General features: G+C 37.1%; 4 protein-coding genes across 6 annotated transcripts; 2 read left to right on the top strand and 2 right to left on the bottom strand.

Moving 5' to 3' along the window:
• Positions 1-466: 466 nt before the first annotated feature.
• On the top strand, positions 467-8,473 carry LOC116720059 (claudin domain-containing protein 1-like). 2 transcript variants are annotated; one of them, XM_032563074.1, is made up of 7 exons: positions 467-579; positions 829-920; positions 1,704-2,013; positions 3,277-3,351; positions 3,988-4,086; positions 4,341-4,478; positions 5,776-8,404. In XM_032563074.1, the coding sequence occupies exons 3-7, from the start codon at positions 1,728-1,730 to the stop codon at positions 5,994-5,996; spliced, it is 819 nt and encodes a 272-aa protein (XP_032418965.1). In that variant the 5' UTR covers positions 467-579; positions 829-920; positions 1,704-1,727; the 3' UTR covers positions 5,997-8,404. The 2 variants fall into 2 exon arrangements, with proteins under 2 accessions (XP_032418965.1, XP_032418966.1); XM_032563075.1 differs by lacking the exon at positions 3,277-3,351 and having other exon boundaries at positions 5,776-8,473.
• Positions 8,474-8,679: 206 nt separating this feature from the next.
• Positions 8,680-12,138, bottom strand: LOC116720057 (N-acyl-aromatic-L-amino acid amidohydrolase (carboxylate-forming) B-like). 2 transcript variants are annotated; one of them, XM_032563072.1, is made up of 8 exons: positions 11,944-12,134; positions 11,702-11,810; positions 10,716-10,942; positions 10,433-10,625; positions 10,057-10,150; positions 9,870-9,977; positions 9,615-9,724; positions 9,296-9,490 (listed from the first exon to the last, which is right to left on the bottom strand). In XM_032563072.1, the coding sequence occupies exons 3-8, from the start codon at positions 10,940-10,942 to the stop codon at positions 9,296-9,298; spliced, it is 927 nt and encodes a 308-aa protein (XP_032418963.1). In that variant the 5' UTR covers positions 11,702-11,810; positions 11,944-12,134. The 2 variants fall into 2 exon arrangements, with proteins under 2 accessions (XP_032418962.1, XP_032418963.1); XM_032563071.1 differs by lacking the exon at positions 11,702-11,810 and having other exon boundaries at positions 8,680-9,490; positions 11,944-12,138.
• A 4,529-nt stretch (positions 12,139-16,667) lies between these two features.
• On the top strand, positions 16,668-23,019 carry tacr3l (tachykinin receptor 3-like). Its single transcript, XM_032563348.1, has 5 exons — positions 16,668-17,240; positions 18,447-18,635; positions 18,780-18,930; positions 21,205-21,401; positions 21,485-23,019. Exons 1-5 carry the CDS (start codon positions 16,858-16,860, stop codon positions 21,705-21,707), a joined length of 1,143 nt encoding a protein of 380 aa, XP_032419239.1. The 5' UTR covers positions 16,668-16,857; the 3' UTR covers positions 21,708-23,019.
• A 487-nt stretch (positions 23,020-23,506) lies between these two features.
• LOC116720219 (T-cell ecto-ADP-ribosyltransferase 1-like) lies at positions 23,507-25,864 on the bottom strand. Its single transcript, XM_032563350.1, has 3 exons — positions 25,581-25,864; positions 24,781-25,496; positions 23,507-23,889 (listed from the first exon to the last, which is right to left on the bottom strand). Exons 1-3 carry the CDS (start codon positions 25,638-25,640, stop codon positions 23,814-23,816), a joined length of 852 nt encoding a protein of 283 aa, XP_032419241.1. The 5' UTR covers positions 25,641-25,864; the 3' UTR covers positions 23,507-23,813.
• Positions 25,865-25,988: the final 124 nt, after the last annotated feature.

The raw sequence follows: 25,988 nt of genomic DNA, 5'->3' as shown, positions 1-25,988 counted from the left end.
GGGGTTGCTCATGTTGTTTAAAGATATTGACCTAAAATCCTCCTGACCCCAGCCTAGACAATAAAACTCAACTAAAAGCCATCAATTCTAAAATTCAATCAATATTTTCATGAAAATCTGTCTTTATCCACTTTATCCTGCAGACAAAGTGGAAAATCTTTGTGCAGAATCTTAACTGGGAAAAAAAAGTGCTCTTCCATTCAAAGTCAAAGAGGTTTCTTTAAAATTAAGTCATTCATTTTAACCAACCACACACTTCCTTCATAAATATAAAGCTATAGTTATCTCTTGTCCTTTCTGTAAACTTTATGCAGGGACGTGTTGCAGGTCGTATGCAATCTTAAATTCAAACAAAAGGGGTATAAAATTATTAAATGATTTTTCACTGAATACAGTATTTGTTTATTGTCCTCTTACTTTTTCTATTATGTTGGTTTCCTAGATTTTCAATACTTTTTCACTGCTTGTAACAAATGCAACAATTTAAATAAAGTTCTAAAAAAAAAAAAAAAAAAACAAAAAAAAAACAAGACCGACGTAACACCGGAGCAGCATCGGGAAACTGAGAGGAAGCGTTTTGTTAGTATCATGTTTTTACCTAGGAATTTGATCATGCTAATTTTTTTTAGTTGAATTATAATGACGGTGCCTTCTATGTGTGACTGTGGCGACCTAGAAACATAGCTAGGTCGCCATGTTTCTATTTTCTATGTCTGTGTAGCTGCTAACTGAAACAAGTCCATTAAATTAGCTATTGAATGTCAAAGTGCTTGTCTCCGTAGTTGCTGGTATAAAACTGTTAACTGGTTTTTGTCTTTGTTTTTCCAGTATCCCCCGCCCCAGTGTTCGGGTGATATTTAAACATGACCGAATAAAGTCTCCCGAGGTTCGGACACCGACTGAAACACGCCCAGTTTAAGGTGCTAACAACATACAGCCGTCAGGACGCTGAAGTTAGCTTTCAGTTCTTGAATAAACTGACTTTAAAGATTCAAGTTAAACATTTTTATGCGAAAATATCAATTCGTTGACTGGTCATACCAGTAGTGAATTGCTTTAGCACATTAAACCCTTGATAATGCTACAATTTGATTAACTTATTCTAATAGAGAAAATAACATTTTAAAAAAGATTTTTTTCCCCCTTATCTACAAACAGAAGTTTTCCTGGAACGCTAAACCATCCAGACTAATTTAAACTACACTGATGACAGATTCATGAAAACTTAAAAAATTACGTTTTTCTGGTAACACAGATAGAGATATACTTCAGATATTGCAGTATCTGTATTTAAGACCACAAAAGACTGCTTATATTTGCCATAGTACTGTAATCCAACGGAACTATGACACTGTTGGATATCTGGATAAAACATATTGGTAATCTTTTGCCCAGTTTGATTGACACTAATTCGCTTGTATATTGTCAGTGACTTGGATACTAAACCTGATACAGTGTGATAAGGACATTGCGTAATCCTGAGGAAATAGTCTAGCTGAAGTTTAACAACACAGTGTTTTGGATTTGGAAGTTGTGTGGATCAGAGGTGGTATTCCACATTCAGAATGCAGTCAGATGTCTAATTTAAAGAGTAAAACTGATCCGTCACTTCAGAGTTGTGCTGAAGTTGCTGAACAACAAAATATTTATCTATACAGTCCATTCTTTGTCAGAAATTACATCTCTCTTCCCCCTGCTTGCAGGCAGTCCGAACTGTCTGTGAGACCATGGTGGACAATCGCTACGCCACGGCTTTGGTCATCGGCTCAGTCCTCAGTCTGCTGGCCACTGTCTACCTGTCCGTGGCGGTGGGGACTCAGAACTGGTTCCAGTACAGCAGCCCGCTTATCAAACAGTGTATCAACACCACTGTGATCAAAAATGAGTTCCTCACTGGAGAATTTGATGAGAAGACATACAGCAGCCACCTGTTCACGTGGAACGGCACCTTGGGTCTGTGGTGGAGGTGTATCCAGGTTCCTCACTGCACCCATTGGTATTGCTGTCAGCAAGGTATTGTATCAAACCTGCACTAAAACAACTCACAGAAATGCTAAACTGTAAAGACTATTTTTGGTTTTTTAATTTGAAAGAAACATTTAAGTTAGAAAGTGATATATTTATTTAGTTTCTAATGTTTACTTCCTCCTGACCATTTATTCCTCTGCTGGAATCCAGTCGTTCTCCAGTCGCTATGTGTGTGAACGACCAGGAATAATATGGCTACTAACACCTCTGAACTGCTTTTCACTTTAACCTTTTACACAAATAATTAGGAAATTAAAAGAAATTCACCTTTTTAAAAACAAAAAAAGAAGCAGTGTCCCAACAAGATGTTTTATTACCTGCTTTGGAAGATGGCCAACCTAGAATTGATCTAAAAATGTTAACACATGTCTGCTTCTAGATATGAACAAAAATTGATATTGATAAGTCTTTTTATTTAATTTACTGTGGAAGATAGCATGTATAGTTAAACTGAACAACAAACAGATTGAAAACATAATAGATAAAAAAGTGTAACTTTGTGTTATGATCTGATGAAACCACACATAAACTTTTATTGATACAATTCACTGCATGTTCACTATAGGAGATCGTAGTGGCAGCATCATGCTCTGGAGTTTTCACTTCCTTTAGAGGAGAAAACCCTGGACTATCATTTAAAAACCTGAAGGAAATACAGTTTCTAGCACTGTAGTCTATTGTGAGAAATATCATTTTCCATCCATACATTGCACCTGAGATTGGTATAAAGCTAGAAGATATTATTAGATGTAGACATTCTATTACTATTTATTAGACCAGAAGAATTTGTTAAATTATTTAATAAGAGAGTACAATTTTATAGGTTTCTTTCACAATGAAGGTGCATTTCAGATCGTTAGATCAATCATTGCAGACCCACATAAGAGCTTCACATGAGTGCGATCTGAATCCTTTGTTGTGTAGCGAGTTAGAGGGGCTGTTTGTGAAGACCTTGCAAATATGATCAAATGCACATACTTTCCCTCTCTTTATATTTTCTAATAAATTCATGAAAAATGAACGTGATTGTTGAGAAAGTGAACTTGAAGTTGCTGTTTATCTCGTGCATTTAGCTTTGCATTCAATGAGGAATGTTAAGGGTTGTGGTGGTCTGAGAGTTTGATCTTATATTGGCTATAGTGGGATTTGCCTTTTACATCGTGTTTAAAAAATAAAGAAGCCAAATAATGAATCTCTAAACAAACCTGATAAGATTATCAAGATTTTAATTAGTGTCTTAATCAACAGGTGATCTTCAGACAGGCAATGAAAGTGACAACACAACACAGCAGAGAAATTGCACTCATCAAAGTGGATGTACAGGTAGTTTACAATATGCCACATTTTGCAGTTTGTATATCTAATCTGACTATCAGAGCAATCGGAAAACTCTCCATTTTTGCAATTTAAAACAATTTTCCTAATTCTATGGCTCCTTCTCAACTTGCAGGTTATCTTGTGTGCTTTTTACCTTCAAATAATCCTTTGAGCGTGATCAAAAATGTAATAATTTCACCTGAAGTTGGAGCACATGGCTCGACTTCGAACAATGGAGGGTTATAAAAAGTAGGTGGGCTTCTTTTACATGGTAGGGTAGCCATACAGGCAAAAAGGAGGGGCTGCCGCGAGACTCTGCACCGACAAGAATAAGTGAGAAAAATTCTGGATTCCATTCCATGGACAGGTAAAAAAAAAAGCAATAAATAATCTCTGGACTCCTTCCTCAGTGAGAGCTTAGGTTGAAGGACAGAACTGCATCTGAATTTTTGGAAATGGATACCTTGGGTTTGCTTTCATCTGTTAAACTTTGAAGAATTGGTTAATTATTGGATCTGTAAGAAATGCCTGCGTAAGTCAGGCTTTCTGTCTCATCCTGTTCTCCAGTCCTGTGTTCCAACCAGCTTTATGTGTTGATCTCAGACGCTTGGGTAGATCTTTGCCCTCTTCCCTTCACTTTAGATCCTAAGACGGAGACCCTCTGTGTGAGCTTCACCCTTCCTCAGCAATTCAGTACAAAGGTCAAACAAAATACGAGCGAGGAGGATCTGCTCAGAACATGTGAGTGCAAATCCCAAGTTGAGGCAAATTTCAAAACCTCATGTACATATTTTTTTTTAATCTAAATATTTTTTTCACCTTTCTTCCTCTCTCAAGTGACTCATTGTGTTGGAGTTTTAATTTTATACCCAACCCTGCCTCAAAGATAAAATAAAACTATTTTTATTTTTGTTGTAGTAGTTGATTTGTCCTCCAAACTATTTTCAGTAATTGGTTTAATTTTACAACCTCTGAATCCTTATCCTTTCGTGCAGATCTGTGGAGGTGCCAGTTTCTGCTGCCCCTGGTGTCCTTGTCTCTGGTGTTTCTCAGTGGTCTCGTAGGGGTCTGTGCCTGCCTGTGCCGCAGCTTCACGCCAACCCTGGTTGTAGGATTGTTCCATTTTATTGCAGGTCAGAGAAACGCATCCTTATGCTGTTGATCTCAGGTGTACCCTTTTGTTAAAATGCTGTATTTTTATCTTAATGTTGAGTTGTGATAGATCATTGTGTAACTCTCTTCAATCTTCTGCAGCATTTATTCTCTTCTTCTAGTTGTCGGCCAGCTTTAGGCACTCCTCCACCTGTTTTCCACCTGTCCAACTTGTTTCTCTTTGAATTTTTCACAATGCCTCTTAATAACTTTGGATCAAAGGCTAAAGAACCTACTAAAGTTTTTAACTAGAAATATAATAAATGCAGGCTTTTAGCTGTTTTGTTTGTTTTTCTTGTAATATTGGTGTTGAATTTCAACAAAGAATTACACTGAAAGTGCCACTAATATGTTGTAGTTCTACTTTTCTTTTCATTAGATTTGAATCTTTTTTTTTAACATAATTCTTCATCTTACAGAAAAATGATCTGTCCTTTCTGTGCAAAATGTTATATTTCTCTCTATTTTAAATTATAAAAATTGAAGAAAAAAAATTGTTTCTTTGAAAATAACACCAAATTTATTTGAGTAGACGTTTATCTACATAAGCTGTCTTTTTTCCAAAAAACACAGTTGCGACTCTAAATGAGTTTTATTTGGCTGACCTGAGAGCAGAAGCTGCTCTTTTGGTTGTAAAGGTTGCAGACTCCTGCTCTGCACCAACCGAAACTACTGGATCAACCAGACCTTTCCCTGCTGCACACACGACCTCGAGTACAGCAGTTATTATAGTTTTCTCAGGTCCAGCCAAAATGTGAAAAGTAGTGGTTTGTATCTCTTGCAGAACTTTGTTTATAATCCAGAACATTTAAAAGAAGCAGAAAAACCAGAAAATCCTCAAACCAGCTCTGTGTAACTTCTTTCTTTAGGTTGTAATATTGACTTTTTAAAATTTCTTGTAAATTGTCTGTCGAATGTGGTTGTGAGTCTTTTTGATTATTATTATTCTTTTTAATTATGAGACTGCACAGATGCTTCGCTTTTGTTTTTCTTTGAGTCCAAACACTTTGGAACCTCATTGAGGGCATCGATACGTGAAGTTTTCTTTTTTGTTGTGCTGATATTATGACGTTTACACTTTTCAAAGACCATTTCTAGTAAGCGTACAACAATGTGTTATAGTTTCATTCCTATCAGCACCACAAAAAGAAAGTTTGAGCTTCAGGATATATATTTTTTTACTTTAAGTCCTGCAACAAGCTGAAGACTGATGATTGTAATCAACAGCATCTTTGTTTCTCATCTTTCTGCGCGGCTGTTGTCTCGTCTTGTTATCAGGTCTCTGCTCTTTGGGAACCGTCTGCTGTTTTCGGAGCAGCGTGCATCTGCTCAACAGCGAATACCAAAAACCGAGAAACGCCGTTGAGTTAGTGGGGTGGTCTCTCTACCTGGCCCTCATCTCCTTCCCCCTGCAGATGATGGCCGCCGCTCTGTTCCTGTGGGCGGCCAGAAGTCACCGCAAACACTACACCCGCATAACCGCATATAGGGTTGCATAAAGAGAGAGGAATAATATATTTGACAATAACCAGTAGGTCTACACCTTCCTTCCAACAATTTGTGGTTGTAGTTCAATAAAATGTTCAGGTCGTAGCTTTTCACTTCCACTGTAGCAGTTTTGCAATGCAGAAATAGTTCAGGGTATCACAGGTTTAAACGTCAGCTGCAACCAATCCATACGTACTCATAAACACATTGAATCATTTCGTGTGGCTTTATATATCACCTTTGCCTTTTTTGTTTTTTTACCCCATTACTGTGTTGTGTATCATCTTGATGTTGCATATTTTTAGCTTCTAGAGGTATTTGAGCTATATTTGTTTCTGCTGGGTTTTTTATTTTGCCATTTGCCTTCTTTTGTTGCCAATGCTTTTTCAGCTGCTCACCATATTGTCCTTAAATCGGATGCAACTGTGTAAACTTGCACTATCTGACTTTTAGATGTGGACTTTTATGATCCAAATCAAGGTAGTTGTTTCTGTTACTGAAAACAGTCTGGTGCATCTTTATTTAACTTTTGTCTTGTTTTTGCATCATTTTTAAATATCATGGCTTTGCATGTCGTTTGGGTTGACCTTTCCATCATCTGTGGTATTTTTTTTATTTTGGTCTGTGGTAAAATGACTAAATGTCATAAAATGCCACAGTCTAAAAGTGAAACCACTCACCTTCTGCTGTCATTGATATTGATGAATTTTGTGTGTATTGATGCAGCATAATTATCAATTTCATTGTGTTGGTTTTGCAACAAGCCGAATCTATTAAATGCGTTCAGGAAATTCAGTTACTACTGCCATTTAAATGTTAAAAGCTGTCTAAACAGTTACTTTCTCAGTTGTTCAACGTTGGTTTTAGAGGAGTTTGTCTATTTTTGCAGTTTATCTTCATGGTTTGCCTGACCATACACTCAAAAAAAAAAACACATTCTTGATATAAGACACCTTGCAAAAGTATCTACACCCTTGAGTTTGCACATTCAGCATCCCTACAACCACAGGACTCACTATTTTTGGACCAACACCTCGCAGTGCATAAATGGGAAGCTAAAAGTAAATTGACATGCAAGCACCTCAGCTTTCTGGTTGGTGCTGCAATTCTTTTGGGGTAGCTCTCTTCCAGCCTTAAAAATCTACAAAGTTTTGCCAATTCTATATTTGGAAAACACCTAGCTCTGATTAGATACATCTAGGAAGAACAGTTTTTGTCTTTTTTCTCTTGAGTTTAGTTTTGAACTTTGACTAGTTAATTTCCACACCTTTTTACTCTTTAATCTGAACCATTCAATTTTATTCCTGGCCATATGTTTAGGCTGGTTGTCATGCTGGAAGTTGTAGCTCTGCTCCAAATTGAGATCTTTTGCAGCCTCTAACAGATTTTCATCCAGAAAGGCCCTGTATTTAATTCAATCCATCTTAGCTCTTGTCTGGGAGTTTGTGATTGTAACCTGACAAAATGTGAAAGGTTTGAGGGTAATAATACTTTTGCAGTACAAAGTTGCAGAGTGAACAACTCCAGTAATTGTTTTATTTGGCTAATTATTTCACTGATTTGCACAGTGGCTAGATTCTCATTTCTTCAACCAACATGATTTTTTTCAGAAAGAAATTTTTCAAAAGCAACAAAAATGATTAACATTTGCTCAAAATGTGTAGATTTCTATTCTTGGAGAAAGAAAATGTTTAGAAAACAGCACAATTTGAAAACGGAAAGCAATACTTCATATTTTTATACCACGTGAGGACAATTTAGGTTATTGGGACTAAAGTTCTTTAAAACTTTAAGGGGAAGGGAATAACTATAGGAAAAATAAGAAAATAGGCTTCAGTTCCCCAGCTAAATATTTTCTTGTTTTCCATCTGATGATTTATTTGTTCTGTTACAGAGTGATGGACATAAATCAGGGTTATTGTTGCCAAGTTGTCGCCCCCATCATGCCCTGTGTTTACCATGAGGGGACAGTGTTAGGATCTGGCTTTTATTCAATTGGTCAGGTAAGATTTCAAAAAAGACTCCAGAACATCAAACTATCTGATAATCTGATTATATTCACTCTTGAGCACATTAGCACAGAATCCTCACGGTTTTAGGTTTTCACAAGATAATTTCAGGGGAAAAAAAAAAAAAAAACCTTGGCAAATTTAAAGTGCGCAAAATATCTGTATGAAACATTTTGTTAATTCACAATGATCACAGATGTTTTAACTGTTACATTTTCAAATAAGTAGGAATTTGTCATTTCACATCGATGTCAGAAAATAAATTTGTGACTTTGTTTTGAACTGACATCTTTAACTGAAGTGTTTCCTGTCAGTATGTAGAGTTATACGTATTGAAAACTTTTTCATATTCTGAAGAACAATATTGTATTGTTGCTGTGTGAAATAAATTTAAGAATTGGTTACTTTTATTGGAATTTTGTCAATTTGAATGCAGAGATGGTGCTTTACCTTTTGCAAATAAAAAATATCTGAACGAATTTGGCTAATTTTGCATTTCTGTGCAGATGTGCTGCCTTTCTGACCATTTAGAGCAGAATGAACCTTTAAGAGACCTACTAAAAGTCCATGCATTACAATAAAGCACATAACTGTAAGTTAAGTTGTGGAATGTGCATTACTGTATATATTTTTCATTTATGTGTGAAGACAATTTTCAACATGCATTTAAGAAGATCATCAGAAATACACAAGTAATGCTTCCATTTATTTAGTTTGGGCACAACTGATGATAATCTAATATTGAAAGAGCGGGAAAAAAATAAGTGGTATTAACTGTTTAAGATTGATTTTACAGGCAGGGATTTTTCTGTCATTCCATAATTAATGATCAATAATAATTTTTTGTTATTGCAATAAATACTAGAAAATATAATAAAATGTACGTTACATTGCCCACCCCTAAAGGCAGCTCAGAATACCTGCTCCTGTCATGACAAATGGTGGTTTTACAAAATACAGATTCAGGGTTGCTGAATATAAGTGCACACCACACTAGTTAGATTTTTAATTGAAGTAGAAATTTTAATATCTATGTATTATTTTCCTTCCACTTTATAATTATGCTCCTCTTTGTGCAAGTCTATCAGGTAAGACCAGAATAAAAAAATAAAAAAAACACTGAAATTTATCACAAGATAAAATGTAGAAAGATTTAATGGCTATAAATATTTTTATTTTTGCAAGGCACTTTATATGCAAACAGGTGTTACAGATAGACTCAAATTCCTGACTTCCATATTTCATTCCATTGTGTTTATTTCTTAAGGTGATGGAAGCACTCATGTTATCTCTGTCTTCCCTCAATCGTTTTTCACGCTTATATGCGGAAAGCTGTATGTTTTTTTCTGAGCTAAATGGAAAGCAATCTTCTTCTCGTAGTAGGCGCATTCATTCACGAAGAAAGGGTAGAGGTCTTCTCCCTCGTATTTCAAAATATCCCCAGAAAATGTCTGGAAGATGGGATCCCCTGACCGCAGAAGCTTAAAGTCATTATCCTAAAATAAAAAACAGAGAGGATAACATACATGCATGGTTTCACTTCACTGGTTGTCTAAGGAGCCTCAGTCTTTCATTAAGTTCGCAGGTAAATTGTTGAATTTAAAAGCCTCAAAAGTTCACCTGTAGGTCTTGGTGGATGATAGCAGTAGCTTTACCAGCCGAGTCTCTTGGGTAGTCAACACTTTTAACAAAAGTGTATGCGTCCACTGTGCCGCCTTCAAAACTGTGCCCTGTTGGCAGAGGAAAATAAATCACTGAGTAATGTGTCTAATTACTATAACACAATCAAAAATAAGAGCAGGATTTAGGACTTTTGTTATGTAGAGATTTGCTCAGCAAAAAAACTGAAAGAAAGCAACCCGCATTGCTTCCTACCAGAGCTGAATTTCTGAAGCCACTGTAATGTGAGATCCAATGCTTCTTTCACCACGTTGAAGATATCAGCTCTGAGCACACCACTAGGCTGCGGGCCGACTTCTATCGCTGCAACAAAACAATGTTTGTCAAAGAAATCCAGCTTAATGAAGATAATCTTCAACATAATGAACATTTACATAGTTACCAAAGCCATGTTTGCCCACTGACTCCAGGGAATAAGCTTCGGAGCTGGGAATGTCCAGCTGGATCGCTCTCACAGGAACAGAGTTCAAGTTATTCTGAAAATTTGATGTTTACAAATTAAAAACCTAACGTACATCCTGCAGTGGCTCTAAAAACTATCTTCTATGATTTTAGTATAATATAATGAGTCAATAACTTGCCTTAAAAGATAAAGTCTTATGGATTACAGACAGGGTAGCCTAATTTTTTTCTTCATGTATTAATTATGGCCAGGATGAAGGGTTAGGGTTGGGCTTAGGGTTACAATAGACATGCGGTCTGTTGTATTCTTACCATTTAGATTAGGAAGCTGTGAAGCTGTGTGTCTGAGTTCATACCTCTATGTATTTGTAAATGTGAAGAGTGATCCAGTCTATGGAGTAGAAGATGAAGCACAGGCCCATGTTGGAAGTGGTGTTGTGCAGATCTATGAGCAGGTCAACAGCCTTTGCGCTTCCTTTGGGCCCCAGCTGAGCGTTCAGTTCCTGGGCTCGCCTCACCTCATACGGGGTTGACTCTGTTATGGGGGAACTTGGGAGCCGAGAAGCGACATAAGCAGTCGACACAACACAGACTTTTCAAATTTGCAGCTCACGGGACTTATGTGGATAGCTGGCTTACCTCAGCAAGACATCTGTGAAGCAGCGGTTCAGATCCATCTCTGTGTATCGTCTGCCAGCAGCCACGGCTCTTGGATTGGTCTCAACGGTGGTTACAGAAACAGACCCAGCTTTCTCCATCTTCTGTTTCTGCATTTCCCTCACAATGTACACCCCAGTCAACTCATTCCCGTGGGTTCCACCGCAAATGGTGACATTATATATTGGTGGGACAGAGGTGCGCTGCATCTGTTGGGCCCAATACAATAATAGTGATGTTAGTTAGGTGTTGGCAGGTCTGGAGTCCTTCCAGAAACAGGGCTGGGAAGAGCTAACGTTTAGCTGGATGACAGTGAGTTAATGATTTGACTAAATAAGTGACACAAAAACCTTTAAGGAAACTCAGCAAAGATGATCTGCAAGTTTCCAAACAGAAAAGGTTGTTCATTAACAAATGGGGCCCAGTATGTTCAACAGTTGATTTTCAGTGCAACTTTTAATAGGCGCCGCCATTTATCCTTTCCTTCCACATTAGTGTTGGTGTAATGAGATACATTGAACATTGTGAAAGTTTAGGAATTCGAAGTGGTACGAATCCCATTTGCAAGGCATTGTAGTGCAGTTCAGTCCTAATACATAGCTGAGGACATTTATCTGTCAGCATTCCCAGCAGTTACTTCACAGTGTTTTGAAGAAACCATGTCAGCCTTGCTTTTCTGCGACTTCACTGAGCAAAAACTTGTTATCATTTTCCTTTTGCCTTCTCCTTTTTTAAAGTTTTGTAAACTCCCATTTTAGGGGAATTTTTAAGTCGTTAGGTTTAAGTTTGAGAGTTTGGCTCACAGTTTGAGAGTCATCAATAAAAACTGCAGGGTTGCAGAAAGACTTCTGAGAAGGGGATTGGGTGTAAGAGACTAATAATACAGCTATTAAACGTTAAGAGCGCTTATATACTTTTTAAAATCTTCCCTTTCTAGACAGTTTTTGAACATGTTTCCACTTTCCCACCTTTTGCTGAAGTATTTAGAGGATAGTTGTGTCATTGTCAGGACGCCCTGGTGTATACTTTTATCTCTTGGCGTCTGGACCGTCTCTTCTGAATGAGCACGAGTGCAGGCTGGTGTACATGCATAGCAGAATGCTTCTGTCATCTAATGAAGGCTTTCACTGAAGCAAAGTGTTGTTTTTCCTGTCTCAAAATGGCTAACAGTAAACATAAACAGCATAAATATTAAGACTGCATAGCTTACCTGAGAGTTTTCAGCCCTGTCAACCATTCACTAAACTACAACAACCTTTGAACTTTGAAGGCGGCGGCACAAACAGAGCTGAAAATGAACCACACCGCCTGACATGACTGCCTCTAAACTCTCACATGGTACGTCAATTGTAAGCTAGCAACACCACTTCTTGTGTTGTGTCTTCCTCATTACTTTGGCCCACCTCTTTATTTTCAAACAGCTCCAATTTCATACAGCAGAACATTTTGTGATGTAACAGAAACTCGCCCTCTTTTTTTTCCCCTACCAGACCAGCAGGAGTCGCTCTCAGTGTGGTTTAACTTTGAAACACTGCAACAACAAAAGTAAAGCAGCAGGTTTGTAGTAATTTGGGATTTATTTTATTAACTGCTCTTACGACAACCACCATCACTGATTGCAATATTTAACAGGAAGCTTAATTGTGTCCTTAGTTATTTTTCTGTACTCTGTGGTAGCAAACTCTATTGAGCAACATTTGCATAGCCTGAAACCAGGAGTCCAACTAATATCTATAATTTAAAATGCACTTAAGCATTAACATGCTTCAAGACTACAATCAGAATTTCAATATTTTTACGTCTACTTACATCTACATGCTACTTCAGGTTAATTAAATTACTATTCAGGTTAATTAAATTACTATTTTTTGTAAATGTCTTAAAACACCTTAACAAGGTCCATTACCTCACAACTCTCAGACGTTTCTGTTCATTACAACCTCTTCTGTCTCACTTCTCCCTGGAGAAACAAGTCCAACTCTTTTTATAGGCATGTAATCCTGCTGGGGACATCCCTAGATGGTAAGCTGCTTTCTCTCTCTTCGTTTCTCTTCCTCGCTCATTTACTTCAGCAGAATCTGTTTTGATTCAAACAAAAACAACAAAAAAACATTTTTTTCCAACCAATAGTGTGAACAACAAAAATGGAGCGAAAGTAACAATAAAGCAGAAGAGGATTTTTTTTCTTTTCTTTTTTTTCCTACATATGCTCTTTAATTTAGCTTTAATTTTTTTTGGTAGAATTTACACTTTCTTACAATATCTATTTATCCTTCTTGAACGTTTTCACATTTTGAAATGCTGTACAGCCACAACGATTATTGACTAAAGCATAATAAATAGTGACTTACAAGTATACTCACTTAAACTTTTTTTCTATTGTTTCAAATCTCAGACACAAAGCTCTTTGTATTTTACTGCGGTTTCATGTGATAGACACAGCACAATGTAGTACAAACCTGTAAAGTCAAAAGAGAATTAATGTTAGCAGGTAGTAATTTGAGAAGTGTGATGAGCATTTGTAATCAGCCTTTGTTACTTTGGTGCCCTTAAATAAAAACCAGTGCAACCAATGGCCTTGAAAAGTCACACCCTTCATGCATAATTACATTTTGGTAAAATCCATCTGTTTTATGAAGATCTCAAAGGTTTGTTAGATAACTTAATGATCAAACTGCATCATGCAGACCAAGGAACACACCTGACAAGTCAGGAAAAATGTTTTGAAGAAGTTATAAAACAACATGCCAAGCTTTAAGCATCTCACTACTGATTTCATCATCCAAAGAAAGGTTTTTGTACATCTGCAATCTTACCAAGTAATAGCCTATTACTCCTGTTGTCAAGCCAAATAAGGTTGAGCATTAACCAGAGAAGCATGGAAGGTGCCCATGGAAACTCTTAGGGAGTGTCAGAAATTCTCAGCTCAGGTGAGAGTAAAAGCAGAAAAGCTATTGGTCATGCTCTCCACGAACCTGCCCTTTGTGGAAAAGTACCAAAATGAAAACCATGAGAGGTCTTGTTTACAGTTTGCCACAAGCCATGAAGGACACACAGCAAACATCTGGAAAAGGGTGCTCTGATTAGAAGAGACTAAAATCACAGAGAATACCTAATGGAAAATATGGTGGCAGCAGCATTACGCTGTAAGAAAACTTTTTGGCATTCAGTTTTGTATAAATAATAAAGAATGTTCAGAACCTCATCAACACTTACTGTTTTGCAATCGTTTGTGAACAAATGTGAGCATTTTGTTGTTTTACGCTACAGTCATATTCAGTAAATTAGAGTAAGGGTTCCAATGAAGCTTGTCTGTCAGATTCAAAGTACCTTTAAGCAGATATGAAACATATTTTTCACTAGACCCACATTTCTGCATTAAGAATGTTTTTTTACTGATCTGATGCAATATATCATTCAGAAATAAACGCTTTAAAACTTCAGTCTGTGTATAATTTATCTAATGTGTTTTACTTGTGAGCTGAGTTACAGAAATACATGAACTTTTCATTAAAATTCTAACTTATTGAATGTGACTTGCTCTTTAAGAGTTCATTTCACACACAAATCAAACCCAGAACATAACAGCCCACCCTGTGCCACGCTGTTATCCCCCTTTGATTAAATTATACCTGAATTATTCACATGTAAACCAAGGAGAATCATTTTGGGTGAGGCTAATGATCCGTTCTGTTACTTGGTAGATAGTGACCTTTTAAATATGGAGGACAGGGCGTGTTTGGAAGCAGCTCGAACAGTGACATTTGAGACAGGGAGTGGTCTAAGCAAAGTGGCCTCTGCGTAATGAGACCGTGCTGGGAGGAAAACACACTCTCTGACCTTCTTGTGGTCTTTTCACAGTGGGCGCAGCTTGCGTGATTTATGTTCCTACCAGTAAATAAGTGACAGATAAAAGGTGATTTCAGCTTTTAGAAAAAGGAAAGACTGTGAAATCCGGATCGGACAGGAGACGAACCAACAATGGAGGTTCATTAAAACAAGCTCAGCGGGTAAAAACTTCACTAATTGGCAGTTTGAAACATCAGAAAACCAATGGAATAATCTCTGTGATAGACACTAAATAGTATCAGAAAGTGCTCAACAAAAGATAAAATTGCTTAAAATAGGATTAAATTAAAACATGATTAAAAATACTTCACATAAAACAGCTACTTTATTATATCTTGTGGTGTGTTGCTTAATTGGTTAATTTTAATGGCATTAAGATGCTTTCCAGTGAAAGAACATGTGAGGTAATGTCAGGTTTGATGTAAAATCCCCAACATCTGTAGACTGTGCAGGTGATTAAAACACCTTGTGGTCCCCGGGGTCGTGGGACGTTGCAGGCTGTATGACAAAGATGCAACACTAAAGGGTTTCATATTCATTTTGCCATCTCTGATGCTTTTCACTTTTTCTGTATGCATTATGATCTTCTTTATTACAGTTTTTGTATCTTTGTTCTGTGTGCATTTTTGTGGTGGTTTGTGATCTCCAAACATAGGTTATCTTTTCACTGTGCTAATTTGGTTTTGTGTTTGTTTACAATGTCTCTTTTCAGATGAATCTATCTGTTTCTGATGTTTCTGCTTCCAATGTTTACTAATATTCGATAATAAACCCCTGAGGCCTTCACAGAACAGTTGGAGTTATTGATATCATATTATAACTCCATCTGTCATATTATAACAGACTGACTTATTTACTAGTGACTCCTGTAGTAACTAGTTGCATTGAATTCTATTTAGACTTACCAGAGTATATGGATGTCACTGTTGTAAATTTGTATGACATTTGATGTAATTGTGCACTAATTTGTAATTTTTCCCTTTTCTTTTTTAAACAACAACAGCAACAACAGTAAATGTCACTTTAAGTTGAGAAAAAGGCACAAAAGTTCATTTTGTAACAGGTAATCCTCACTCATGTGACTGAACCTTGAACTTAATCTTCTGTTTATACAAACCTCCAGTAAGGATTTTAGACGCACAGAGATAAGGAGAGCTCTCCACCTGAATTGCATGAATTGTTTATATTGTGTTCTGTCTGCCTGACCTTCTAATTCTCTTTATGTACTTTCATTATAAGCGACTACTTAAAAGTGTCCGCATGTTTACATTGTTGGTGTAAAGATGGATCTTTATGATATTCTTTCAATCTACATTTATTTTCCAATTAGAATCCTCAATAATCTGCAAATTTCTTAAGTTTTGTGTCAGATAATTAAATTGGAGTTTTAATGAATCAGCAGTTTTAATCAAAGCAAACAGATTATCAGCACTGCAACACACTTTATCTGTTGTCATGACAAAATGTGAATTGCACGCAGAAATCACATTGTGGATGGTTTATGTATAAATTAAGTTAGAGTGCTGCATGGCTCAGTAGAGCAGTTGCACCATGCATAGGGCTACTGTGTTGTGAAGTTCACAGCACAGTAGCTCTTGGTTTGATCATTTGTTGCACGTCTTCAAAATTTTCTCTTTGCCATCCCTCCTGTCCAACTACTAAATAAAAGCCACAGAAACCTCTTTTAAAAATAGTTTCTCTATTAAAAGAAACATTCCAAGACAGAATAAACCAAGGATTTTCATCATGTGCTTTACAGTGAGATTATGATTATATAACCAGCATTCATAAAACCCCACATATCTGAGCTTCGCCAAAGGATTAACGGTATCACATCCAGAGCAACCCCTAACACCTCAGATGCCTTTAGGACAGGGAATAATCGTTTTATAACCCTCGAATGAAAGCTTGCCAGCTTTTATTTTGAAAAGAGAAACTAATATTGTCCATTCAGTTTTCAAGTGAGGCTTAGTGATCATATTTACATTTCATCTTGATCTTTTATGATGATCTATTCTCTGAGACATAAACAACCTGTGTTTGGACTATAAAAATATAATGATTGGAGGATTTATTCTTAGGACTGTGTGAGGGGGCTAACGGGAGTAATTTATGATGCGTTTCCCTCAGGTCCCACCTAAGCCCCCTTTAACTCACGACGCGTGGGGTACGCCCACTCCATTTCTGCCGCGCTGCGCTCCAAGCATCAGGACCACTCTCTCCTTCCCATCAGAGTCATTTCGGAGCAGGAGATCCTTCTGAGGACCCTCGGGGAATGGCCCCTGAACGGGATGGCTCCAACACCACCACCACGGCCACCAGCAGAGTCTTGGCCAACCAGTTCGCGCAGCCCGCGTGGCGCATCGCGCTCTGGTCCGTGGCATACGTCACAGTGCTGGCAGTGGCCGTCTTCGGCAATTTGATTGTAATTTGGATCATTCTTGCTCACAAGCGGATGAGGACTGTCACCAACTATTTCGTACTGAACTTGGCTTTCTCTGACTTCTCTATGGCTGCCTTCAACACCCTCATCAACTTCATCTACGCAGCCCACGGTGACTGGTACTTTGGAGACGTCTACTGCAGGTTCCACAACTTCTTCCCGGTCACGGCTGTGTTTGCCAGCATCTACTCCATGGCCGCGATAGCCTTAGACAGGTAGGGCAACACAAAACAATTCACAGTGTGCTTTAGCCGTAGTTGATTGGACAGTGCATGTGATAACTCTGATCCCTGGAAAAACTAAATAAAAGCATTTGGTTTCAGTTTATTTCATTGTAAGTCACATCAATATTTTTTAACGTCTTGACAGCAATAAATCACAATCTGACTATTCTTCCCACAACTTAGCAGAGAAAAGAAGTACATTTTGTCATTTCTGTGTTTTATGTTTAAATGTGTACAATTATTCTTATGAACTAAACCCAGAAACCAAAAATTTTGTACATCAAGAAAAATTATTTTAACTCCGATTTCTTTGGAAGTGGCTCAAACTCAGTCAGCTTGGACCAAGTTAACATCAGTTTTCATGAGATTTAGTTTGTGTAGTTTAGTAATAGATGATGTTTCAGGTCATTTTGACCTGAAAAGGATGTTTTCGTACTATCCTATCATTTCCTATAAATAACATTGGTAAATATTGGTTATCATCCATAGCAGCAATATTAATGTCAGAAATTAATATTGGCCCAAATGTTTCAGTATTTTCAGGCCCGTGTTTTCAATGCAGATAATTATTTTCCCTCTATCCTTCCAGTTTTAATCATTAGCCTGTAACTTAATTATAAGTTACAGACAATCCTTTGCCTAGTTTTAATAATGTCAGGATTCTTGTCGGATATTTTCTTTGCTTGATTAATGGCAATAATTTTAGATTTCTGAAATCAGATAACATCTTTTCTACAAACACAGGATACTTCTCTAGTACGTTAAGAAATCAAAAACTAATCACTGCAACTTTTCAAGGTAAATTTCTGAAACAAAGATATACGTTCCTAAATTCAGGTGGCGACTTTATTTTGAAGAGTCGGTGGAGGACAACCTATGTTCAGGTTTTAGAAAGTCAATTTTTAGAAACGTGCTTACATTTGACCATAGTTCCCTTGTGTTCCCGTTTTAAACTGTGTGATTGTGAGTGTGAGTGGGAATAAAAATACCAATAGGTATTTCGTTCCATATAACACAGTAGGAGTGTAACCGGTAAACCTTTTATGGATGCAAAAGCAAGAAGCCCCCACTTGATGACTTTGTGTTTCTGTGTTTGATATGATGTAAAGCACTTTGAAATTTCTTGCTGCTGAAATGTGCTATACAAATAAAATTTGATTGATTGATTGATTGTGTATTGTGATGTCCAACAAACAGATACATGGCCATCATTCATCCTCTGAAGCCTCGTCTGTCGGCTAAAGTCACACTAGGAGTTATCTTCTGCATCTGGACCCTAGCTGTGGCTCTTGCCTTCCCTCTCTGCTATTTCTCCACCACCAGAACTCTACCAGGGAGAACCTTCTGTTATGTGGCCTGGCCCCGCATGGTGGACGACCCCTTCATGTGAGGTTACACTGACGGCAATCATCATTATTAGAATTGCTAGGAGACTGTCAGTTTTAGCAGATCTAGCAGATTCTCCCTTTTAACATTTTGTCCGTCACATGCTCTGGGGAATATTGGTAATGTATGTCTTTATTTGTCCAGGTATCACATCATAGTTACTGTCCTGGTTTATATGCTGCCGTTAGCTGTGATGGGCATTACTTACACCATAATTGGAGTGTCGCTGTGGGGAAGTGAGATCCCAGGAGACTCATCTGAAAACTATCATGCACAACTCCAGGCTAAAAGGAAGGTAATTTAAATATCTATCAACATGACTTTTTATAATCCTATGGTTTTTTTTGGCTTGTCTTGTATTGTAAACACTGAAACCATATGGAAATCAAATATTTGATCAGAAATCAATCAATGAGGACAGAAAAACATCTAATTATGACTTGCACCTGTAGTTATGCACCTTTAAATTCGTGTTTTTAACTGTTTTTGTTGATGTATTACCTTAACTGACAAATACACAGGGAGATTATGAGAAGGAACTTGAAGCCCACAGGACGGCATCTGCACACTAAGCCTTAAGTCAGTACTTAGGAAAAATGCAAGCGGCAACTGGCAGCATTCATAGTCAGTTATCCAACAGTGGAAGTCATAAAACTGACCAAGTGAAAACAAAATACCAATCTTTGATAATCTAAAAAGACATTGAAATCTCTGCTGATCTCCAAATGATCTTTGGAGAGGTCTTCTAGGACACAACAAGAAAACAATGGGCTTTGTATGACGTGATAAGGACTAGTTTTGAATATGCATAAAACGTGTGCAATGTCTTGCAGATTTTGTTTGGCACACACATTTAAAAACTGGACGTATTGGCTGGTTGTTGGCAGTTTGAAATGTAGAATTGATTTCTCACACTGTGAAAAAACTAAGAAATAAAAAACCCCACTACCGATAAACAAATGTACCAAATGTTGTTGTGTAATTCTGAAGGCTGCACTGCAAGACAAATGATTAAATGCTGTTTGTCATCATCTGCCACTGAATAGTGTGGAAGCTTCTCTGTGGGCTGCAAAGGGATTAGGGACGCCACAGCTGGGAATGTGAGTCTATCGAGACAGCTCAGGGATTATTCCCAACAGTGAATTTCATTGATGAACTTTAAAAATACAGCAACAGTATAATCTAGTTCTCATTCAAAAGATGTTATGACACATCATAAAAATAGAAGGGATGAAAACAATTTCTATTTTTTATGTTCCATCTATTTTTTTTAAGTTGTTGGTAGTTTATTAAGAAACTAAGTAACCTTAAAAACAAAATGAAGATTGAGCATGATAGAGAGAGAGGTGGGTATTATAGTACCTTTGGAAATAAACACAATCAGAGGCTCCAGTTTTTGGTTGGTCTGGGCTGAAAAATATAAGAGATTTAATGTCAAGAACATGAACATCAGGTAAAATGCAAAAGTTCAAAGTCATTATCCAGGGCGCATCTCTGCATTGTTCTCAATCAATCCGGCCTCTCCTCATTCCAGCTGCGGGCCTGCAGGGGCCAATGCGTCATTGCCGACCTTTCTCTGTACTCTGGTGGCAACTTTTTGGCTTGATGGAAACATCAGCAACCTCAAAATATCAAAATTCAAAACTAGCAAACTATAGACCAACAAGCAGCTTTAAACCTTTTTAAACTTTGTTATGAATAGCCCCATTACAATTTTTAGAACTATTGTGGCAATATTTGTTCACTTTTCAGTTGCAGCCAAGTAACAAGAATCTTTTTTTTTTTCTGCAACTAAATTTTTCTCTTTTTTTAGATTTTTTCAAAACCACTTTTTTAAATGCCAATATCCAACCGATGTACTAATATGTATTTGAAGGCACTGATTGTTTTAAAAGTTATTGCTGTGGATTTATCTGGGTAAAATCTAGTTAGTTGAATCTAATTAGTTTAGTTGGTCAATAATTACTTCCTACTTTGGTCTTCAGTAGATTTCACTGGAGTCTCTAAGTCCTTCATGATTTCAGCATGGCAACTATGAGCAGATATCTCAAAAATGAAAAACATCTAATTATGCACGCGCAGAGGGAGGATGACAGCAAGCACAAGAACTAGAGTTAGAAAAAGAACCTGAGTTTATATTGATGCTCATATCTGTGAATTTCTAATCCTCATCACCTTCAAAGCCCTCCATAATCTGGTCCCCTCACACCTCTCTGACCTGCTCCATCTTTCAAGCCTTTTTCTTTTTTCTTTAAGAAATACAGTATATCAGCTGGGTTGGGGACTACAAGTGGAAATGAGCACTAACAGCAATAACCTGATACAGTGCATCTCTCCTCTTGCGGTTAATGTATACTGTAAAATAAATCATTAATCTTACTCCCTCAACCCATCCGGGATTGTTCTGATTGCTTGTGGTTACTATTGTTGTTGTCTTTAATCTTTATTACCGCACAGTGTCTTTGAATGTCTTGAAAAACGCTTCATAAATAAAATGTATTATTATTAATTTGATTGTCCTAAAGAATACCTTCTATAATTTTTTGCCTTTTTCTGCTTCTTTATTGAGGTGGTGAAAATGATGATCATTGTGGTGGTGACGTTTGCCCTCTGCTGGTTGCCATATCATGTCTACTTCATTGTGACCGGTCTCAATAAACGTCTGATCAAGTGGAAGTACATCCAGCAGATTTACCTGTCAGTGCTTTGGCTGGCCATGAGCTCCACCATGTATAATCCCATCATCTACTGCTGCCTCAACAGCAGGTTGGTATAAAAAAAAAAAAACACTCAATAGTACATCTAAACATCTTACAAGCACATTGAGCCATTGTTTGTTTTTACTGCAGATTCAGGGCTGGCTTCAAGCAGGTCTTCCGCTGCTGTCCCTTCATCCGGATGTCAAGCTACGACGAGCTGGAGCTCCAAAGCACCAGACTTCGGCCGTGTCACCAGAGCAGCATGTGTACCCTGTCTCGAGTCGACACCAGCATCTTGAGCAAAAGCAAGAGTATTTGTTCCCGAGGAAACAGGTCAAAGGCAAACTCTGAGCAGAATAATAAAGACAGCTAGACTTCATGGGACTCTCTCTCGTTTCCTGCTCAGAATATGATGTTTACAGTGTTTTATGTATATAAGTGTTTGGTATTTTGACAACTTGTGTTATTTTTTAAACTTCTTGCATATCTTTCCAGACAATTAAGACTAGATTACAAGCAGATTAAGGCTGGAAAAGAGTTACTAGGATTTTGTTGCACTGATAGTGAGAACATCTCAAAGCAAAGTCTTCAGCAGAACCATAGGTTTGCCACCCAAATCTTAAAAATGGAGAAGTAGTTGCTCCACCTCTTCCATTGTCTAGACGCCTTTGCTGTGAGACACACTTCCTCCGAAAACAGGAAAGTTGCACTGATAGTGCTTTGGCTTTGCACTGATGACACACATGGGGGTTGACAATAGACCATCTGAGATAACAACTTGCTAAAAGAAAGACATTAATGCTGGTGTTGACAGCATACGGGACTATATTATAATAGGTTTGTGGAACCAGTATAAAATAAAACTCACAAGAAGACTGGTGGTTTTGAGGATAAAGACAGAAATAATAGACAGATCATCTTAACCACAACCCAAAATGTCTTTGGCATCCATTTAAAAATCTATTTTTGATTTCAAAATAAGCACTTGAAAGGTTTTCTTTAAATTTTCCCAAATTAAAATTTAGTACTACTTAAACACTCAAGTTGAAGGGAAACTTACAAAAACCTAAGCATAAATGGAAAGGAATCATTCTTATTTCCCCTGAGAAAAAACTCATTGGCTTAATGAGAATTATTTTGAAATCTACCAGGAGTATGAATAATTTTAGGCTTAACTGTATCATGTCGTAACATGCAGGAGTGCATTTTTCACCTGCGACAACATACCAGGAGTTACCGTTACATAAATTAACGAACATCTTTGAATGATACGTAGCATATTTTCACCGATTTTCATTTATTTTCAAATATATATTTTTTTCTACCTGCGGTCCATTTTTTGTTGCTTGATGTCCAGTCTAATAGTTTTTATTCTTCTCAGTGAAATGTGTTGTGGAAAAAAAAATTATTTGCTGCAAAACACTTCAAAATTCCTATTTCCATGTCAGTGAAAGGGAAATGTTAGTGCCCTGGCGTTTCATTAAGATGTATAATATTTTGTATATACGTGCTTTTCCGTGATGCATTTAAAGAGAAGAGTTGCTACATGTCGAGTAAAGCCTGTTAATGATTTGTAGAATGGTTTTATTTCTGTTTGAGGTATATTTCTTTATGTGTTAAACATCAGTGGTTGTTGTTAATCCCTAAGAAAGAGTTTTGTTAATACAATTTAAACTGTTCCAGTAGTCAGTCAGATCTGTTTCTTTGCACCATATCACACAGCTAAAATATTCTTGAGGTGGTTTCATAGAGATGACTCTGAGTTCACTGTTCTCCAATAGTCTCCACAGTCACCAGATCTCAAACCATTAGAGGAACTTTGGTATGTGGTGGATGCAGCTGAGCATCGTGAATGTGCAGCCAGCGTGGTGAAGTAGCTATTATCAATCAATGAAGTGCATTTGTATAGTACATTTCAGAAACAAGGGCTTTACCTCATGAAAACATAAACAACATGCATGTCATGTCATGTCATGTCATGTTGAATTTATGGCACAAAGTTAAAGCGGTTCTGGTGGATTAATTTTTCACTTGTGTTGAATGAGACCTTAACCGTGCATCCATCTATCATCGACGCCATCTTACCTCAACCATTACTCTGTAATTCTGTGAGCCAGAAAAGTATTGTATGAGGTGAAAACGTTTCAGAATGACTGTTTCCAACCAAATGAGAACAGTTTTAGCTCACTGAGTATTTTATTACATTTGAACAATTTTACACATCATACACCTTACTTGACAGAGATGCAAACAGAAAGATAGATCAAGACATATTAAAATAATACAAGATGTGAAATTTTACAACATAGGAAGGATCAGGTCATCAGATTGTGATCATTGTTGTAAAACATTCATGTTGGGTATGTTTACAGATTTATGATAACTTGACAGACTGAAGTCCCACAACAGTCTCTTCATTACATTGCAGTAGAGCATATTTCACTCAGCCAGCATATTTCTGGCTGAGCGATTATTTTTTCTAAAGATAAATCAAAAACAAAGTTACAAACAGAAGCACAGAAAAAAATGACAGAGTGGAGATCTCAGCTGCAGACCTGTGGAGAACAGCAAAGAGTGAGTTGAAAGATTTATTATTTTGTTTTTTTTGTTCTTTTGCAATGTTTTCATAGTGACATGTTCTCATGGGTTGACAGATTCAACTGTTTTCTTACTTTTTGAGGGATTTGAGATAGATTTGCATCTACACTCAATACTGAATTTTTTACTAAAATTAAAAAGACACATTAAGTTTTTGACTTTTGAAAATCATGGGTTGCAGTGTTGTTTATTCAGTTGTGCCAGAATAACAGGGGCTGATCACAAATGCTCGTCAGACTTCTCAGATTATCACTTTTAAACTTTAATTCTCCGTTAACTCCACAACTATGGGATACCTTGTGTGGCTCTATCACATTAAGTCCTAGTAAAACACACTGAAGCTGGGGGGGGGTCTGAAATTTCAAAAATATGAAAAGGAAAAACATTTTAAGGTACTGTTTATTAAGCAGGAGTCTACGCTTACTTTATACATTGACCAACCACACTATAATAGGTACTAACATGATTATTGCATGTAAATAGTGAATTGATTCTGAATGAAGTTGAGAACAGATTAATAAATAGTGCAATCCCAAAACAAAACAAAGTTCATGAAAAAGTAAATGCAGTTTATTGTGATTTTTTAAAATACAAAACAAATAACTGATTGCAAGATTTAAAATTTCTTTCATTTGGGATAATTATGATTTCTTGTAACTTAAGTATAGATGAGAGCTTGTATTTTTTTAAATAAAGGAATCTATACCTGTTATCGTCATACCAAATGTTTTCTGATGAAAAGAGTTCATCGAGGAATCAGAGGTTTTTCTATCGTTTTAATGTGAATATTTGTGAAAAATGAACTTCAGTTAAATGTTGGACTTTGATGAAAACTCGATGTGTCTTACCTTGAAAACATGATACAGTTGTGGTTGCTTTGCAGATCAGAATGGCTCAAAACAACTTCTGTGTAATCTTCGTCGTCTGCAGTCTTTTTGTCTATTCTCTCCACAGTGAAGACTTCAGCTGGAGATAGAAGTATTTCACCAAGCTTTCTCAGACAAAGTTGGTCCCCCAGGTTGACATAGAAGCAAGTTTTTATTTTAAGAATGGTTAAGTCGTACAAATCTACTAAGCTTAAATCTGAGTCGACAACTGTGAAACTTGCTAACCTCACTTTGGAGTTTATTTCTGGTGCTTTTCCTCTAAATCCATTGGTGAAATATACCTCTCTGCACTCCTTTGGCTTCAGCAACATCATGGAATCCATCAGCAGGAAATGAAGAGCCTTGAAATGGAAGTCCTTTTCATACGTGGTCACATTCACCATCATTGTCTCCACTGCGTTGTTCAGCTCATTTAAAAACTCTGTATCTCCATAGTGATAGATGGAGAGGGCAGAAGTGTGGTCTTCAGTACCACCAGGAATCTGTGAGGTACAGTTACTACTTGTTCTCAGAGCTTCCCATTTTCTCCAGGCTTTCTGCAGTTTCTCACTTTTGCCAAGCTCTTCTTTTAATAGATCAGGAGTAAACTTCTCCATGGCTTCTTTACGACATCCATCATACTGGTCGTCAATAACAGGTGAGGTAGGATCCAACAGTTTGACATCACTCAAGGAAACCTTTCAAATCAATGATCACAGGATGAAAGACTTTTACTGATATGACTGCTTTTAATGTTTCCTGAAAGAGACAAAAATACTTACTTGGCTGAAGAAAAATGAGAATATGAATGTGTCCAAAAGCAATTTTCCCCTGCCAAACATGTTAGAGTCCTATTCTTCAAACTGCTGTAAGAGTAGGAAAAGTCTCTTTACTCAGTCCAGACAGTACACGAGCAGGTTCAGATTTTCTAAAACAAATCAGTTTGTAGCACATCTGAGCTAATTTTTCTAGAATGCAGAGCTCCCTCTTCTCTTTAATCAAAAAGAAACAGCACTGCAATGGTAAACCAAAGGAGGGGAAGCTGCCAGGGTGTGGCTTTTACTCTCAAAGCTTTTTTTTAATGAACTGCAGGCCGTTACTTAAGGAAGTGAAACTACTTATCTCACTAAGGAAGTCAAAAATGCACTGTCAAAAATGCATGTTGTTTGCTCACTTTGGAGTGATTAAAC

Source organism: Xiphophorus hellerii, chromosome 5 (genome assembly GCF_003331165.1).
Source record: "Xiphophorus hellerii strain 12219 chromosome 5, Xiphophorus_hellerii-4.1, whole genome shotgun sequence".
NCBI classification, from domain to species: domain Eukaryota; kingdom Metazoa; phylum Chordata; class Actinopteri; order Cyprinodontiformes; family Poeciliidae; genus Xiphophorus; species Xiphophorus hellerii.
The sequence above is the reverse complement of the archived record's forward strand: the minus strand, read 5'-3'. Positions and strand labels throughout refer to the sequence as shown.